The sequence below is a fragment of the Apteryx mantelli genome, chromosome 3 (genome assembly GCF_036417845.1).
Source record: "Apteryx mantelli isolate bAptMan1 chromosome 3, bAptMan1.hap1, whole genome shotgun sequence".
NCBI lineage: Eukaryota > Metazoa > Chordata > Aves > Apterygiformes > Apterygidae > Apteryx > Apteryx mantelli.
The window spans coordinates 132,420,502-132,438,577 of record NC_089980.1 but is presented as its reverse complement, the minus strand read 5'-3'; the positions used below and the strand labels follow the sequence as shown (position 1 = coordinate 132,438,577).

The 18,076-nt window shown below is 44.4% G+C and overlaps 1 protein-coding gene across 1 annotated transcript in view; it reads right to left on the bottom strand.

The window, feature by feature from the left end:
* Positions 1–8,203, bottom strand: part of PTCHD4 (patched domain containing 4) — an 87,783-nt gene extending 79,580 nt beyond the window's left edge. The window contains exon 1 of the mRNA XM_013955614.2: positions 7,604–8,203. Coding sequence (XP_013811068.2) covers positions 7,604–8,203 — 600 coding nt within the window. The remainder of the gene's footprint in view (positions 1–7,603) is intronic.
* Positions 8,204–18,076: the final 9,873 nt, after the last annotated feature.

The window sequence follows — 18,076 nt, the reverse complement described above, 5'->3', positions numbered from 1 at the left end:
AAAGGTTTTATACCTAGCCCTTTCCCCCTCCTGTTGTTGTCCCCTCTCTTGTCCATCGCACATAGCGCCTGCTTTCCTAAGCTGCTAAATACTTTGTTTTTACCTATTGTTTAAAACTGCTTTTCAGCCCCAGAGTCTCAGCCACACACAGCGTATCTCACTGTTTGCACCATAAGCGTGCATGGGATCTGCAAAAAACGAAAGGCTTTTTGTAGAAATGCAAGATCAGGGTCTTAAAAATTCAGTTCGCTCCTCTCATAAAACCAGGCAGTGGGTTTCTTCACCATGACTTCTGTAATAATCATGCAGAGCTCTGCATAGGGCTCTATTATCTCTTAATAGCTGATAAGGTTTAATATGGTTTTTATTCTAAGATTAGTATTTTCAAAACGTCCAGCACACACCTTATCTACATCATTTTCTTGTTTACCAGTTAAGAAGGAGATGCCTGAAACACATGCATACACATGTACACATAAAGAACATTAAAGAATATACAAACTTTTTCAGGGGATGCATTTATTTTTCCAATATTCTCTTTGCAAAGTTCCTCCCACTTTTACCACACACTACATATTTGATCATCAGCTAATGTCAGCTAATGTTGTTTTAAGGATCTCTTCTCCTCTCCGCTCCTCTCTGCTCCACTCTTTCCTGATCTTCAAAACACCTTTCCTCTAGCTAGGAAGATTACATATGTCTTCTCTACTAAGGCTCATCAGTTGTCTTCTCTTGCTTTGATAGCATGTTGGGATCTGAAATTATCAGACAGCAAGAATAGCAATCCATTGTGAATCCAACCTTCACCAGTCCAGAAGAAGGAATTCAGAGCCCTCCAATAGTCCAGACAGCCAGTACAGTAAGGGGCTTTGAGGAGATTTTAGAAAGAAAGGAATGGGGTGGGGTGAGCTCAGAAGGGGGTGTTATGTTAGAGAAGAAGTGCAGGTTGAACACACCAAGAGTAAAGTAGGCATTTTTAGCATCCTGAGCATTATAGGACCAAGTCAAGAGTTTAACTCTGAATATTTAGTAAAGGAGATTAAAAAGATTTTTCTGTCTACAGAGGAGTAGCTATTGTTGGAAGTTAGAAAAGTGTTACTGAACTTTCCACTTTTGACAACTGTTTGACATCTAGCCCAAATTCACAGTGATGAGCAGTTGTTACAGCTGATGGAACTTGCACTTAAATATTCTTTTTCTCTCTACCCAAACAACCTTGCAATTGTTTCTTTATTATTATTATTCACATCATGGCAAGGTCTCCAGAAGGCCTGGCACTGCATAAAAGGCCATCGCTCCCAGGAAGAGCTGACAAAAGAGTGGAATAGCTGGGACAGGAAAGCAAGAAGCACCTGACTAAGGTCATCTGAAAGGCCAAGGGCAAAAACAAAGCTAAAATCAATGTCTGCTGCATTAGATGGGACCGTGACCTCCATATCCTACCCTGTCTGCATTACAGTATGTCTCATGGCTGCCTAATTCTCAGACTTTGTCTCTTTACACATCTGCGTAGTGTGTACTATGTTTGAACAGTAATAATAAGGCTGAGAGATCATCATATAATTGGCACCTATTAGTAGTCCCTAGTTAAAAGGACTGAAGGAGTTTGAAAGCTTTCGTCCCTATCTGCAGTCAGCCCTTCACGTAAGAGACTGAAGTATCACACAAGGTTTGCATTGCTGAATCCCTGAATAAATGGAGAATTTTCGTCTTCACAGACATCAACATGGCCACTAAACTTAACTGTGAAAGGGAAAGGAATGAGCCACGCACCCAGCGAACATGCTATCTACAGCCCTGGTGGGATGAAGACGGAATTTACCCCAGAGTGGCAAGGAAAGTTAAGTTTGTAACGGGTTTCCCTGAGGAACAGCAGGGAACAGCAGAGCAAAAAGCCCCCTAAAATCCAAATTCCACTGTTGCTTTGATAGGGCTCTGCTGTCTTTGCGAGGTTTCTTTAGTTTGTGACAGCTTGTCCCGATACAGGTTAATCCAGTTTCGTGTCCGTGGCTCAGTCAGAGCTGGTAGTCTGGCCTTCCTTTTAGGCAAGGAGGATGTTTTAACAGCTGGTCTAGCAGAGATAAGAAAGAAGAGGAGAATTTTCCTAACCATGCCAGGAAGCGCTTCATTTCTTGCCCACACCGAGCAGGCAGGCTGTCTGACCATGCCCTCAAGAGCCATTAGCTGCAATAACATCTCCCAGCAAGGTCAGAGCTAACCTGCTGCAGGCACCAACTCTGCCAGCCCCAAGGCGAGGCGAGCTCGGGGATGCTCCTGCCCGGAGGGGAGGCACACCGAGCGCCCATTTTTCATATCACACACCAGAGGACACCACACCAGTGCTGTTGTGTGGAAACACGGTTTGAAGAGCAAGAGGGTCTTGTGAGCCAGAAGAAGCTACTTGCCGTCAAACATTTTCCACCTTGCTTTCACGCTCTGTGCTCAGCCTGCCCGATCCTGTCTTGATCCGAGAGACTGAGATTAAAACTATCTATCTGCTGCCTCCAGCCTTCCTCTCCTGATCCTCTCCCTGCTCACAGTTCATAAGTATGATTTGACTTTGCGGCTTTTGCCAGCCGCAGAGCATTTCACAGGACCCTGAGCTAGAGGTTTGGCTTGGGACGGGTGGTATCACAGCCGGTGCAGAACCTCATTGTCTCAGAGGAAGTGTCTGGAGGACATTTGCCCAGCAGAAGCTGGTCTCTGGAGTGAGCGTAATCTCACACGTTGAACCAGCTTCACAGAGGGAGTAATCAGTTCGTGGATATTACTGATATGTGCATGCCTACTCTGGTCCAAGAGGTCTTATGTACCCTCTGCCCCATGCTGGTGGCTGGTGCCTCAGAGTCGTCTAAGGAGGGACTAATTTTAGACTAGCAGGAAAGACTCTTCAAATGCAAATGGAGCAAGACTCATTTAAAAGTACAGCTGTTAGCATGAGAACAATTGAGAATCTGGCCAGCAGTGAATCTGCAATTGTAGGTTTCGAGATGCTAACTGAACGCAAGTAACTTTTCTACTTAAGCAATAAAGGATTCAATATTCAGCTGATGTGCTTATCACAACTGTGGTAATAGAGATGTCTGTTTTATTGGCTGCCGTTTAGCCTAGTGCTCATAAATGACTGGTATTTAATTAATAGGAGGCAGTATTACAAAACCCAATCTGCTTACAAAGGCTCCTTTTAACCAGCAGTTGCCACATTCATTCTGATTTCAGATAGGTAAGAAATTCTAAGTTATCAGCTTTTCTCAGAAAAACTAGCTAATAAACATGAAAAGAAACAATAAAGGTGAAATACAAGAAACAAAATGCTTGTGAGCTTGTATTTTTCTTCAGGTTAGGACTGTGTTTTAGTGTTTTGCTTTATTGAAAAGGACAGCAAATTTGATGGGGTTACTGACAAATCAGGATCAAAAAACAATCTCCTTCCTCGTATGTGACAGCACACATGAAATAATCCCACTGTAATCAATAATTCTGTCTATACTAATAAATAAAATGTACCACAGACCATACTCTGGCCCTAAGGGCAAGGGCACAACATATCCATGCAGACGCACTCTTTTATCCCCAGAACAGAGTCGATGTACTGGGATCGGACCCTGATGTATGCTAGCTCCCAAGCCAAGCCAATATCCTGGAAGACTGCCCGTTGACAAAACTTCTGCCAGGGACCACGCTTGCAATTTAACAATTTGATGATTGAGGGTCAGTGCCTAGTGTAGACTTACCCCATCTTTGGGATTAGGGCACAATCCAGACCTCAAGTACAAGAATATTGCTGTGTTACCCGGGCTGGGGAACGCACAAGCAATTTTGTTCTGGAACTTAAGGGAAAGGCTCCATCCAAGACTCCACACACCCAGCTCTGGTTTCCTGCTCTGCCACAGTCTATCGGTGTGACCTTGGGCAAGTCACTCCTCTGGCTGGGCTGCAGACTGCAGCGTAGCATAGCAATAACCATAAACAAGCTCGCCTGGATCCTGAAAGCAATGGGAGCAGGCATGTCCACACAGCTTGGTTTACCTGGCCTCTCAGAAGAATAAGCTAGCCTGCAGTGACCCCTCCATTGCCACAGCAAAAATAAACCCTTCTCAGGTATTTGAAACTACGCTGCAGTCTGCACTGTGGAGGTACCTTGCTCCTCCGCTGTCAAATGGAGAGAACAGGACTTCCCTACTGACAGAGGGCTTGTGAAGACAGATATATGCAAGACTGTAAGCTGTTCCGATACTACAGCAAGGAACAATTAAATGATCATTACCCTTCCCAGACAGATTTTCTCAGGAAAACCCAAGCAATTTCATTAGATTTTGCAGCCCCCAAAACAGCTGTTTCACAACCAGAGCAGTCTGCTGAAACCTGCTCGAACTGCTCGCACAAAGCTCCCATGAAAGATCTGGCAAGAGCTCACTTATAGTCAGCCTTCAGCTGGCCTCACCTACCTGAGCTAATCTAATAAATTTGGGCTCCAGCAGGAGGCAAGAAGAGGGACAAAGTGTGAGCGGCTCACAGCGCTTGAGGGGGAAAAAAAAAAAACCAAAAAACTAAAGAAGCTTTTACAACTCTCAGAGGGAGCAGAAGAGGGGTTGGAATGGTTTGAGATTGTCATTTTGGGTCTCAGACAAGTACAGGTGGACACTCACCACATGTCAATTGCAGACTAAGCGCGTCTGGGACACTTTCCCAGTTTATAAACCCACTGTATTGTTCTTAGAAGAACTTTATTCAATCTGAGGCCATTATTAGAAAACAAGACATGGCAAAATCTATGAGTATTAACTAGGCAACGTGGCCTTTGAGAATGTGAGTGAACCTGGAAGACCCTGGTGGGTCCTTATGGCTGCAGGGAAGTTTAGCTGAGCAAGATATCAAGAACACGGACTAATAAGTGTGATGAGCCCTGTTCCATACTGAGTAAAAGTAGCCAGATTTAGCCCTGTTTTGCATTCCCATTAGGTCCAACTGTAGCTGTTTTTTCCTTTCATGATTCAAGTAAAAAGAAATAAAAGAACCTCTCGTAACTACTGCCAGAGAGATTGCTCCCCTGCCAGTGCAGCATCCAAGTTATTTCTCTCTAAACACATCCTGACAACACGGGGGCAAGCAGCAGAGGCCTGGGTTTCCACAGCCCCCGCTCGGAGGTGCAGAGAGAGGGGAGGCAGCAAACACACCTGGAAGCCCACCTCAAACCGGGACCCTGGCCACAGCTTGAAGGAGATCAAGAGATGTTCGCCCACAGCTTCCTAACACTGCCACTTTGGTAGACAGGGCGCAGAGATGGCGGAGAAGGGGACTCACCAAGCAAATTAATCCATGTGAAGGAGCAAAAGCAATTTACTCGCAGCGGCTGCAGCCAGAGAGACCGGAGAAGGTGGCTTTCAGGACGCTTGGTCGCTGAAGGCCAGCCCAGGTCCGGGGCTGACCACAGCACCGCAGACAAGTCCTTACCGAATGGGAAGGAAAAAGCCCTGCCAAAGTGTGTTTCTGGGGTGGCTCATGCTTTTCCACTCCAGCTTCCTCAGCAACACCAAAAACTCTCCCTTTCCACAGAAACTGGTTGTAATCATTAGCTTTTCTCTAAAGTGCAGTCGCGGATTTTGGCTGCATTACCTCCCTTTAATGAGAAGTGGGGAGAAAGCTCCCAGCTCTGTCCAACTTTAAAAGCAGATACTTAAAGGCATATATTCCTTCACTTGGAAAATGATACGCAATAACTACATGGGGGTTTAGAAGTGCCAGGCTGATATTCAGCATCTCTCAGAGTCAGACCTTTATGATTTGGGAAAATCTTCCTCTGTGTTAATTACCTACCTACCACTTTTATTTCATTAAATCGCTAATCCGGGACATGTTCCTTTCTACCTTTCTTTTTGCTTTTCAAACCAGGGAAGCTATAGGCATGGACCTGATTAAAAAAAGAAAAAACAAAAAACAAAAAGCAAATAGCAGATGACCCCATCTAGTTTTCACAGGCTCAGTCAGGTTTCTCTAGACAAGGAAATTAATCTGGATTAGGAGAGGTAGAATGACTATTTCTTTATAAGGTCAGTTGCTGACAAAATTTGTCCAGATTATCGGAGTCTCCACTGAATTGGCTTAATCCTGACTTTAAAAGTAATCAAAATGGAAAGCAGGCACTTTTATTATGTTATTATTATGTTATTTATTATGTTATGTTATGCAGGATTGTCTTCACAGTGAACTAAAAGACACAATGTATTCAGGGATATTTAATTCAGGATAACTCTCTGCGTTTCGTAGTGCTCCTTGCACTCAGGGCTTTCGGGCAGCAGCAAGGACACCTTTGCAGTTCCACACACTCAACTCAAACAGTCACAACTCTGCACAAAGTAATTACTGCAACATCTAGTGCAATAGGACCAAGTGTCTCACCCCACCCTTTTTCTGAACCAAAAAGACCAATAAAAACACTCTATTTCTCAGTTTCTGTTTTGGGGGCAAGGAATGGCTTTTCTTTTTTTGCCTGGTAAGTGAGTAGTAGGAAACAAATGATAACTTCAGGATCTGGCCAGGACTTGCAATGACACTGCCTCCCTCGTCTCCGAGGATCTCTCTGACAAAAGAGGGGACAGGTATCCACTAGGAGCCTCTCTGGCTTAGAAGAAGGACAATATCCTCTTCCCTAGGACCTGATCCATGCCTAACTGTGTGCTACGGGATTTTGTTAAACTCAGCTAAATAAAATCTGCTTCTGGTGCAATGCTTGGAGGAGGCTGGAGATTTGCTATAATTTGTGGAAACTTCTTCCACCAGCCGCCTGCAAACTTTGCACCTAATTTGCTCATGGCAGGTTAGTCCTGGTGAATCGGTTTGGTCCCGATGAGAGGGAAAGCTGCTGTGGGCTTGCGTGCCGGGGAAGCATCCCCAAGATCATTTGTACTGAACTGTTTTTTCTTGCAACTGGAAAGACTGAAACTTCTTTCACCTTTTACCTTGTTTTGCCTTTGCTGGAAGCCTGATGGGATCCATCCCAAAACTCCAGCCCATCCATCAGTGGCAGAGCTAATTATTTTCACACTGAGAGAAAAAATTCCACCTCCCTTCCCCTTCTTTGCATGCAGGTAAAGAAAAAGAAAAAGACAGCAGGACACCTGAAATCGCTCCTGGCCAAGCCTCCTGCTGCTTCTACGGCACTCACAGAGGCAAAGAGACACAGGAGCTCGCTGTGCATTTGAGGAAAGCCTTTTCTGGCCATGTTAAAGACAAATTACCCTACCACGACAGGGGGGTCAGAATAGGTGTTAGTGAAACCCCAGCTTTCAGTCCTCTACCGGGTTACAGACCTCCTGCCCCTTTTCCGTGATGCATTAACCCTTCAAGGCATTGCAATGTCTCACAGTCCCAAAGCTGTTCTCCACTTACTGCTTCTCCGGGTTTGTTAGCGTCCACTCCCCCCACCCTCCCTCCTCGTACCGAACAAAAGCAAGGCACCAGTTTCAGCTGCTTCCTGAGGAAAGCTCACATCGCACACATCTATATAGAGAGAGATAGATATGATTATATTTCTCTTTGCTGTTTAGGACAAGAAATGAAGTGCTGCCTCTTTAATTGGCAAAAGCATGCAGTAAGAGCATACCTTTAATTTAGTGTTGGGATAGCTCACTTGCACCCTGGCTGTTGTCTTATTGGAGAGGGCAGCCTGCCTCAGATCCTCTAGCACTGAAATAATATCATCCAGCACGCATTTCTTATCCTGATTTCTCAACACACACAGATGGGAAAAAGTATAATTATAGCCTTTGTAGTTCACCTTCATTTCCAGCACAGCTCGGTGGATCTGCAGGATCACATCAGCCTGATGCAAAATATTGCCTCCGGGTTTGGAGAGGAGAATCACCCTGCCATACCTCCCCGGGGTGTGCAAGTCCGAATATAGCTGGCTTTTGGATTGATCGAGGGAGAAAAGGCTGCTGGCTAAGCTCCTCTCGATCTTGGCCAGGCTGTGGCTGGGGGCTACCAGGCTCTCCAGGTCAGTGTCAGGCTGGAAGCGGTTGAGCAGGCTGAAGCCGAAGATGATGGTCAGGACTGCGGGCACAGTGAGGAAAAACACCGGATGCCTGCTCACGAATAAGCCCAGCTTGTAGAAAAACGACTGGAGCCCTCTGTGTATCACCTGCCGCAGCATCCTCCACCAGATCCAGCCTGCAGATGCTCCTGGCCGTCTTAGAAAGCACATGTGACATGTGTAGCTCCTTACCCCTTCCTGTCAGTTCCCCTTTCTCTCTCCCTCTCTCCCTCTACTACTCCTTTAAAAGACTGCAGCAAGTTGCAGCAAGACAGCCAAATATTGATCAATGGGGTGTGTGTGTGTGTGTGTGTGTGTGCGCGTGTGTGTCGGGGGTGGAAGGAACGGGGGGGGTGGGTGTCCTTGCTTCTTTTTCTTTTCCGCTCTTTTTTTCTTTTTTTTTCCTCCCCCACCCCCAGCCGAACGGCATCGCCCCCCCGCCCGGGTGCCCCCCTCTCGGCGGCGAGGCTCCGGCGTTGCGCCGGCAGCGCCGCCGGCTCTGCAGTGCCCGCGGCCGCCCCGCTCCGCGCCCGGGGCCGCGCCCGCTGCGCGCCCGCTCCGCCCAGCCCCGCGGGAGGCCACGGCCACCGCCACGGCCACGGCCACGGCCACCGCCGCGCCGGGGTGTCGCCGCGGGCCACCCCCTGCCCCGCTGCAAAGCGCCGCCGCTTCCCTTCCTCCCCCCTCGCCCGACCCCCGCGCGGGGGGAATTGCCGCGGGGGCCGGAGGATGATGCTGCATTTTAGCATCTCCCCACCCCCCCCCCGGCCCCCCCCCCGGCACCTCTCCCCCCGCCCCGCCTCGGCCGCGGTGCGGGGCCCGGGCCGCAGCGAGCTGCCGCCGCCCGGCGCCGCCGCTCGCTCCCGGCACCGGGCTTCGCCCCGCTACTTTCTTCGGCGCTTCGCCCCGCTCCGCTCCCCGCGCCTCCGCCCGCCCGCGCGGTCCCGCTGCTGCACCCCCCCCCCCCCCCGCACGCATGCAGCCCTGCTGTGCCTGGGGGGGCTGCACCTCTCCGCGCAGAGCGCCCACGCAGCCGGAGGAGAGGCATATCCCCCCCCTCTCCCCCATCTGCAGCCTGAGGTCGCCCGGCCGGAGCTGCCCCATGCTCCTAAGAAGGGCAGAGCCGCTCGGGGAAGGGCTGGGGGCAAGGGGGACGAGAGGGAGTTCTTCGCCCAACTCCTCTCTTCTGCTGTGGGAAAGACTAACAGCTCTTGCTCCCCGGTCTGTCTGCAGCTTCGTGAACAGTGATCCAAGAAGGGTAGGACCAGGCTCCTATCACCCTCCAGCTGGAAAAGAGGTTTTCCAAGGAAAGCCACCGGCAGCCCATTACATAAGAGCAGAGAAATTCTGCAGCTCCCAGGACCGGAGGAAAGCAGCAGAGAAATGCATGCGTTTGCAGCAGGACAGCTGCACACCAACTCAGAGCACGAAGCTCTGCTTTTCCAGGAGCTTCAGCCAGGAGTGCATGGGACAGCAGGTCCAGCCCTAGCAGTCCTGACAGCCCCTTGCAGGAGAGGTGAGAGAAGAGGCAGGATTGCTTTGCAGGAGCTTCGTACTTAGCTCATAAGTCTAAGTCACAGCAATATATTTAAATAAAAAAAAAAAACTTAGATCTCTGCTCGATGCCTCCCCCTCTACCAAATTCCTGCTATATTTTAGCTAATTTTGTCAAGCAAAATTTGATTTAATTCGGGACTGGTCCAAGGACACTGTGCAAAGCCTGAGAGAGCAAGGTTCTTCTGTAACAAACCTTTACTGAAGCAGAAGGAAGGAGACTGGAAACTGGGGAGCTCGAGACTGTCAGTTAGCAGACTCTGCCTGCTCCAAGGCTGGACCAGCAGTGGCTGTGCTCAGCTTGAAGTAATTATCAGTGTAGAAAAACAGTTTATTCAGCAATCCCTTTCACTCTGACTGCCTTCCACCCTCCCTTTTGTTTGGATGGGCAGGACATACACAAAAGGAGCTCATCTTTGAGAGCTTTGAAGGGCTTGTGTTTGGTCATAGAGCCAGTGATACAGATGGGGAGCCAGAGGCTGTCAAAGTCCTGCGGGAAGCAGGGAAACTTGAACTTCCTCTAGGTGATGCAATAGGGAGGCTGGAAGCACTGGTTTAGAAACCTGCCTGACTAAAAAGTCAGTGGCCAAGATTCACAACCGCCGTGGTAAAATTGACTTAATTTTTAGATATTTGAATGAATGCTGCAAGCACATCATGCCTTTCAAACTCAGGCTGTTTTTATTTAGTGGCCTAGATATCCAGATCTGGAGGCGCTGGCAAACGTGGGCTGAAATTCCTACAGAGAGTAAGAAGAAATGGTTGATGGTGGGAAATTCTGTACAAAAGACCCTGTCAGTCTCCCACTTGCTCAGCTTAAAGCATTGCCCGTGATGGAAATCTGCCTCAACAACCTCAAAAAATGCTAAGCTCCACTGGTACAAATTACAGCTCTTTGTCTATTTTATGATGCACTTATGCCAATGGTTGAGTGCTCCCAGTGAATAAAGTCTAAATGTAAAGGCTTTAGGGAGCCTTTGTACTTACACACATGAGCGAGACCTTGAGTGAGAAATCAGAACCTGATTCCTCATTACTACACAAGCAGGCTTCTGATAGCCTCTGACACCATATGCCACCGTATCTAAGCTATGGGTGTTACCTTCAGTGAAATCTTAGCATTGTGGTCTTCAGCATAAGAAGCTCTGCCCAGAGCCATGGGGTGCTTGTTATTCATTGCCTCTGTGGCTTATACAGTGTTGGTACCCAGTCTGGGAGGGAGAAAGCTGCAGTCGCACCTCTTGGTTGCCACGGCCTTGCCCAGTAAGCTCTCCACAGAGCTGATCACTGCTCAGCACATTGGCCAGATCTTCCTGTTGGCCACATGAAGAGTTTTGGAGCTCAGCACAAGGAATCTGGATTACCCTGGGAGTAGGTCCCTTTAAACAAGGTACCCCAAAGTAGCAAGGCTGACTTTTGTCTTGAGCTTCTCTGAGTCTTGGACAATTTCTAGCCATCAGGATAGAGGGGTGAAGCATTCAGATATGGCACTGTTTAAGCATGGACTAAAGATAGAAAATAATCTGAGATGCCTGCTTCCAAAAAGGGGACAAAGTTGGGAAAAAGGGGATCCGAGTGTTAGCGTGTCCATGAGATGCAGGAAATCTGCAGATAGTGTAAATAAAAATTATCAAGGGGCTGGAGGGATCAGCATAGGCGCACTGACTAGGTACTGAAGAAGGTAGAGTCCGATGCCTGAGAGCCAGATTGCCATACATTTATTCACAACAAGTAAGTAAAGCTACAAATAGTCCTATTGACATAGTGATTTTAAGTTATTGTGGTTTAATAGCTGGGTGGATATTATAACAATTAAGGATACTAAAAGACTTTAAACAGTGAAGAACCAGAGGAATGATTTAGAATAGCCACAGAGGCTATGGACATTAGAGTAAATAAAACAGCCTTGAAACCAATTGGCATGTTACAGTTTGTGTCCATATGCTTAAATGCTTTTCTCCTTCAAAACAGAGTGGGGAAAAACTCTAGTTTGGCTGTGAATTTAACGTTAGAAATGTGTATTTTAAGAGAAAATCAGTTCTTAGCAATTCACCATTAAGTTCCAAACTCCCTCAAACTGCAGGGCCTGCAGTACACGGGAGCTGGGCAGGGAGGGCAGAAGTGGGAAGAGAGAGTCAAAGGTGGCCCATGCACGATACGAGAGGACAAGGGCACTGAAGAAAGGACATAAAAGTTTGGACAATGCTCCAGGAAAAAAAGCTGTGGTTACAGTGGTTGAGTTTGCTCTTTTGGTCTTGTGGTACGTGGTAGTTTTGAAAATAGTGGCGAAAACCCTGTCTTTTGCAGAAACAGAGGGTATGAAACATTAAGGTGCCTCATGTCTTTTTGAGGGTTTATCAGCTCCAGCAGTACAGAGAAAATATGACCCAAAAACTTTGGAGATCTTATACAGAAACACCTGAGGTTAAGGAAAAGCATGGAGAGTCAGGCATGTAAGTAAAGACATAGAAGGGAGTAGTGGAAATCCAGGAATAGGTACTTAATAGTCTTTGAAACTCTTGTATAGGAGGAAGTGAGTGTCAGATCCTTTACATATATTGATATTTTTTCAAATGCTCATCCTTATTATAAAAGTTTTATTCCTCCAGCTGCGTCTTATTTCCTTAAGTAGCTACACAGCAGTTGGCGAAGCTGCTAAAATGAGTAACAGCCTACTCACATAAGTAAAGACTTCCAAGCCAGGGCTTTAAAATAGTGAATGTTTATTGAATAAAACTAGACAATATGTTCACATATGAAAAACAAGTATTGAAGAAAGTTCTGCATAAAACTATTATTTCATTCTACGTTCACTGGATTGTTTGTCTCTCTTACAAAAAACAGTGTTTTAGTTTTGAAAAGCAAAAACTATTAATTCAAAAACCAAGCTTTTGGGAGAGGGTTTAAGATATGTTTTTTCTCATTATTTAAAGTTCATTTTTTCACCAAAAATGGAAGATTTCTTGGATTTTTTTTAGGAAGAAATAAATAGCTTTTGCTCTTGTTGAGCTTTTTTTACTTGCAAAAATATGTTTGCTGTTTTCTAAGCAGCTGTAGCTAATTCACACTGCTACCTGATAAAAGTCTCCAGTGTTAACGAGGAGCTGTTAGATCTGTGACAAATAAGAGCATCATAAGATGCATAATGTTAATATATTATATTTCTTGAGAGAACTGAGGAATTAAATGCTAAAAGAACACAGCTTGCAAAGATAGCTGGGAGCAGCAGGCAGTAAAAACTGCTAAGTAATATGTTTTGTGTGGGTGGGGAGGTTAAGTTGCGGTTTTGTTTTCTTTTGTAAGAGAGAAAATATTGATTCAGCTGGAGAAAATGGAAATGACTGAGGAAGCCACCTCCAATGAGAGAAAAAAAATCGAACAAATATGCTCCCACGTGTGGTTCTCCTTATCACTTCTGCAAAAATTAGTACACATCTTTTCAACTCTTGTTACTGTGCTTCCTATTATCATAAAAGGCTAACAATGAATATTCATTTCTTCAGTCACCGTATGTCTTTATTTTCATGTCCCTGTCTATTTGGAAAAGTACTTATCACTTTGAAAACAAAGGCTTCTGCTACAACCCATCTCTAGATTGAGATCTGTGGAGCTGTAAAGTCTACCCGCTCTGTTGTTCTTCTTAAGGGCTCCATACACAGCCTATATCTGTCCTGCGGGCTTTCAAGCCGACCCTGTGATGCTACTGTAATGTATTTTCAGTGCTACAGATGCAAAGAAAGCTGGAAAAGAGAGTCCTAAGTACCGGAGTTCCAGTAAGAAAGTAAAAGGTATTGATCCTGGTTCTGACTTTCCTTGAATTATTTGACTTCTCCATTGTAAATTGAGGGTAGTGTTGTTATTAGCCCAATTCAGAGGAAGTGTTATTTTATATTTACAAAAGTGGGTTCAAAATGAAAATGCAATGCTACAGGTCTTGTAGAAGAGATCACCTTTATAAAACATTCTCTTAAGGCACTTTGTACTTCTCCTATATTGGAGGCTACCTCTGCTAATTTTGTCAGCCCTGACCCTTTTTTTCAGAGATGGCCTTACATGGTCTTTGCTGCGAGTCCTGTGAAGGCAGGGCTGAACGCAGCAAGAGAAGAAACTCTGTGCTCTGGTGCAGAAACTATAGAGAAGTAGTAAGGTACCATTTGATCATGTTCTATGTGAGCATATTGGTCAACATCAGAACTTTATTTCTTTACACTGACATAAAATCAGAAGACATGCAATAAAACTCTTCTAGTGATGTTGCTGGCTGTTTAGTGACATGAAGAGTACAGTATTTTCAACAATGGGGAAAAAGGAGCATGAAGACTAATGAATTCATTACCTAGGGAAACAGTCTCAAGACCTTTATTGTTCCCAAAGGCTGCATTGCCTTAAGATATCATAGCAGGGGACCAGCAGGAGATGTTTCATAAAGAACAAACCTATGTGGTCAGGAATTCAGCCAAAATGTCTAAGTCAACTTCTTTCTTTCTGCCTTTTATAGAATGACACAGAATTCCCCCCAAAATGGGAATGAGGGAGGCTGCAGCAATGCAAAGCAACTGAATCCTGCTTGGAGGGAACCTGGTTCTGGTCCTGCCTCTACCAGAGGTCCTATGTAAGCATACTGAAATGGCTTAAATCCAGCGGGGCTTTAAATGTCCTAACAACTTGGGAACATCAGGTCTGTTTTGTTGAAGTGCTGAACACCCCCAGCCACAGTTAAAACTGAAGCTGTGCTATGGATATGACTATACTAGTAAACTAAGCAGTGCCAGAGCCCATTTTCTAGCCTTGGGGCCAGCTGGCACAGCCTGACTGTGTCTATAGTGTTAAATGATCTTAGTCTCCAGAATAGGGTAGCTGCATCCAAACTGACAATTCAGAATGGTCCCTGGCTGGTGCTGAATCCTGAACCATGCTCAGGATTTGTTTGGGAAAGTACTAGATGGTCTGGGCCAAAATTACTCCAAGGACCATTCTGAAAATTGAAGGATATAGACAAGTGCATTCCAGTGCTTGGGAATGTTCCCTGGCACTATTCAGTTTACTAACAGAGGTGATTATAGGATGGGATTTGCCTAATCAAATATAGCTGCCTATATCCGAGACAGTTGTCTGGGTCTACCTTACAGTCAATGGAGAGAAACACCTGGGGCATAATTTATCTCATCATATGAGATCTATTTATTCTGCAGCAGATGTCTAATAAAGCTCACATGAATTGCACCATAAAAACTGCATCAGATACATTGACTATAAAAGGAACCCAGAAAGATGAGGTACTACATTATGAACTTCTAAAATAAGGTGAATTACATCCACCTCCCGCCTCCAACATGTTATATTGTGGTATAACAGCCTTACAGAAAGTGTGACATAGGAGCTAAGACAAGGGATGAACTAAGGCTCTTCATATGACCAGCTGCCCCTGTTGCCCCTTCATCTCCCCATATTTGTATCCTCACTCCACCCTCCTGGCTCCAAGGGCTCAGTGCAGACATGCTGTATGCATACAAATACTTTCTGTACTTTTGCTGCAAACTCAGGCGAGCTACAGGGATGCTACCGTTAGCGGATGTTTTAGACATTTCCTTACATGTGTTGGTTTCCCTGTAAAGTGGAGACGACCTCATCTCTAACCTCAGAGGACCTTCTGAAACTACGTTCTTATTATTCACAATATCATTGTCTCCTTTGGACATTAATACCATAGCAAAACCCCTGGGAAAGTTAATCGCTCTGGCCCTTAAAAAGCATTTGAATAGTATGCAGTATGAGAGGCTTAGCAACATTTAATGAGCAGTAAGAAATAATAAAAAAAAAAGCTTGGGCAGTTGTTCATTAGTTGGGCACTGCCTTTTTTTTTTTTTTTTTTTAAAGCACTGGGTGATGCAGAAGTTCTCTGAAAACATTTTGACTGAAATTTTCTGAGAAGATTCTGCCTGGAACAAATATCTGTCATGGAAAATTTCAGCCCAAATGAATATAGTACAGCAAAGCTTGGAGCAGCTGAAGACAGACTCTTACTATAAGAATTGTCAAAGAACTTTACCAAGAGATGATATACTAACACCATTATAAATACTGTAAGCCTTTCAGCATACACACAAGAAATCCTGCAATATCTAAGAACCACATAAAAATATATCTTCATTACCACCCTTACTAGCTGAGAAGGTCTTATTTATTTCCATTATACAAATAAATAAGGTTCAGATTCATGCCCCCAATTTTATTTGCTTAACTGAATCATCTAAAGGTAAGTGTAGGCCCACCAGATGGATGGGGTCATTAAACTATCCTTTGAAGATCTCTCTCTTCATTGACCACAGATAAACCTAGGGTGACCAGGAAACTAGGATTCAAGGTAACTGCCTTGAATTAAATCAGATGAAAATATCTTTACTTTAAATTCAGAGCATACAAACACCACACAGCTAGGTCTTCAGGGCCCAAACTCCTCACAAAACCTGAATTTAATTCACGGCATTTGTTGATCTTAACAGGAAATTTCTGAATTCTCATAACTTTTGATACAGTATATGCACTGTATATAGTAAAGATGATTTTCATGTGTGGGATCTAGATTTTGTTTCATAGGACTCATTTAGTGGTTTTAATAATAACAAAGGCTGCTTAGCCAATGCCTATGAATGAACAATGCAGATTCCCCTATCAGTAGAGAAAATATATCTTCTATAGGTCAAGTGACTCCACATGGAGTGCAGTCCAGTTTGCCTGACTCAGTGTCAGGATCCTGACAGTACTCCTCCCCATCCCTCCTCATTGTTAGCTGTATAACATGTAGGATAAAAACCTTTTTCAGGTTTGTGAATTATCTTGTTCTTAATCTCCTTAACATGTGCCTTACTGATATTGTGTGAAGCTAATTTTTTAATCAAAATGTTATGCAGCAAAAAGTCAAACACCATACGGAAGTCTAAATATATTACATCTGTGGTGTCACCTTAATTAACCAGTCTTGGAATATCATCAAAGATTTAAATTGAATTCATTTTATGAGATGTATTTTCTGTAAAATTTTGTTGACTAGTATTAATTAATTATAGTCCCTATTAATTCTTTATTCTTTATTAATCTTGTACTAATTTTGCCTTTTTTTTCCCTTTATCAAGTCTATTATTGATGTTATGCTCACTTTTCCAGGACATCTCCTTCATCTTTTTTTATTACTGACACACATAAGCAGTTTTCCCACCATTTGGAATATCTCCTGGATTGTTTTGGAAGATGCGTGTCTAGAGACTCTTGGGCATGAAAATTGTCTCATTCTGTGAATTTTCCTGATAAAACTAGAGTAAGGTGGGTGAAAAACTAGCTAGAAAATGACCCCCTGAGAGTAAATATGATTGACTGGTTCATTTTCCAAATGGATTACTGCAACAGATTTCTCAAGACCCTTTCTTTTGTCAGGTGTTACTGAATGTTTTCAGTTACGCCTTGGTTGATGAAATAATGAATATGAGCAAATATAATTTGTAAATGGCACCAAACTTTGGTGGGGACTGAAAGGACTGGAGAATGGACTAGAAATCAAAACAGGCTAGAAGAAATGCATGCAATTTACCTAAGATAAACACACATGTATACTCAGATAAAGATAATAACTAACTAAAAACAGAATAGAGGACATCTGGATTAATAAGTATCTTTGAAGATGGGTGGTGTACTGCATCACAATCTGGACATGTTTTAACGTGAATTCAGGCAGTTCTCAAAATGGACAACCATCATATGGGATGTGTCACTAAGACGTGTCATGTATTCCTTCTACTTACATGATGACTTAAAGCCTGATATGGATTAATTCCAGTGCTGTTTAAGACACACAGAGATGAACCAGAAATACTTTTGACTTGGCCAGCATAGAAGGCAGTCCAGACTTGGGGTTTTAATTTTGAGGACACAACTCAAGGCCAAGACGCTGCATGAAAGATCCTCAGTGCTGTTTCATGACAGCTGGTCTTCTCTGAGCTTTAATTTCTACCTGTCGGCCAAAAAAGGGTTCCACCTCTGAGTCATTTGTTGAAGGACAGTTTCCATTGCTCATACAGAAGAAACCATGAGGGGACTGCTAAGTTGGGTGTCTATCTTTAGGCAATGTGACTATCTCCCTTTTTGAATCCCAAAGAGGACACAAAGCATCACTGTGTCCTTACTGTCCTGAAGTTGCAGAAACCTCTAGCATTGCAACAGCACCTTCTTCCTCTCCCCTTGCAAATCAAGTCTGTATAAAAGGAAGTTTCAGGAATCAGCACCCACTTCTGTCACAGCGATTACCCAAGATATGCATTGGATTGACTTCACTACAAGCAGATTCCACTGCAGTGCGTGAGATATTGTAGTTCCTGAAAAAAAATGAATCGATGCTTCAGTCAAATATTTTTCCTCTGATGTTCTTTGCTGAATTTAATTATTGGGTTTGACTTCAAGATTCTGTCATCATCAGCATGAAAATGATCGCCTGAGTAA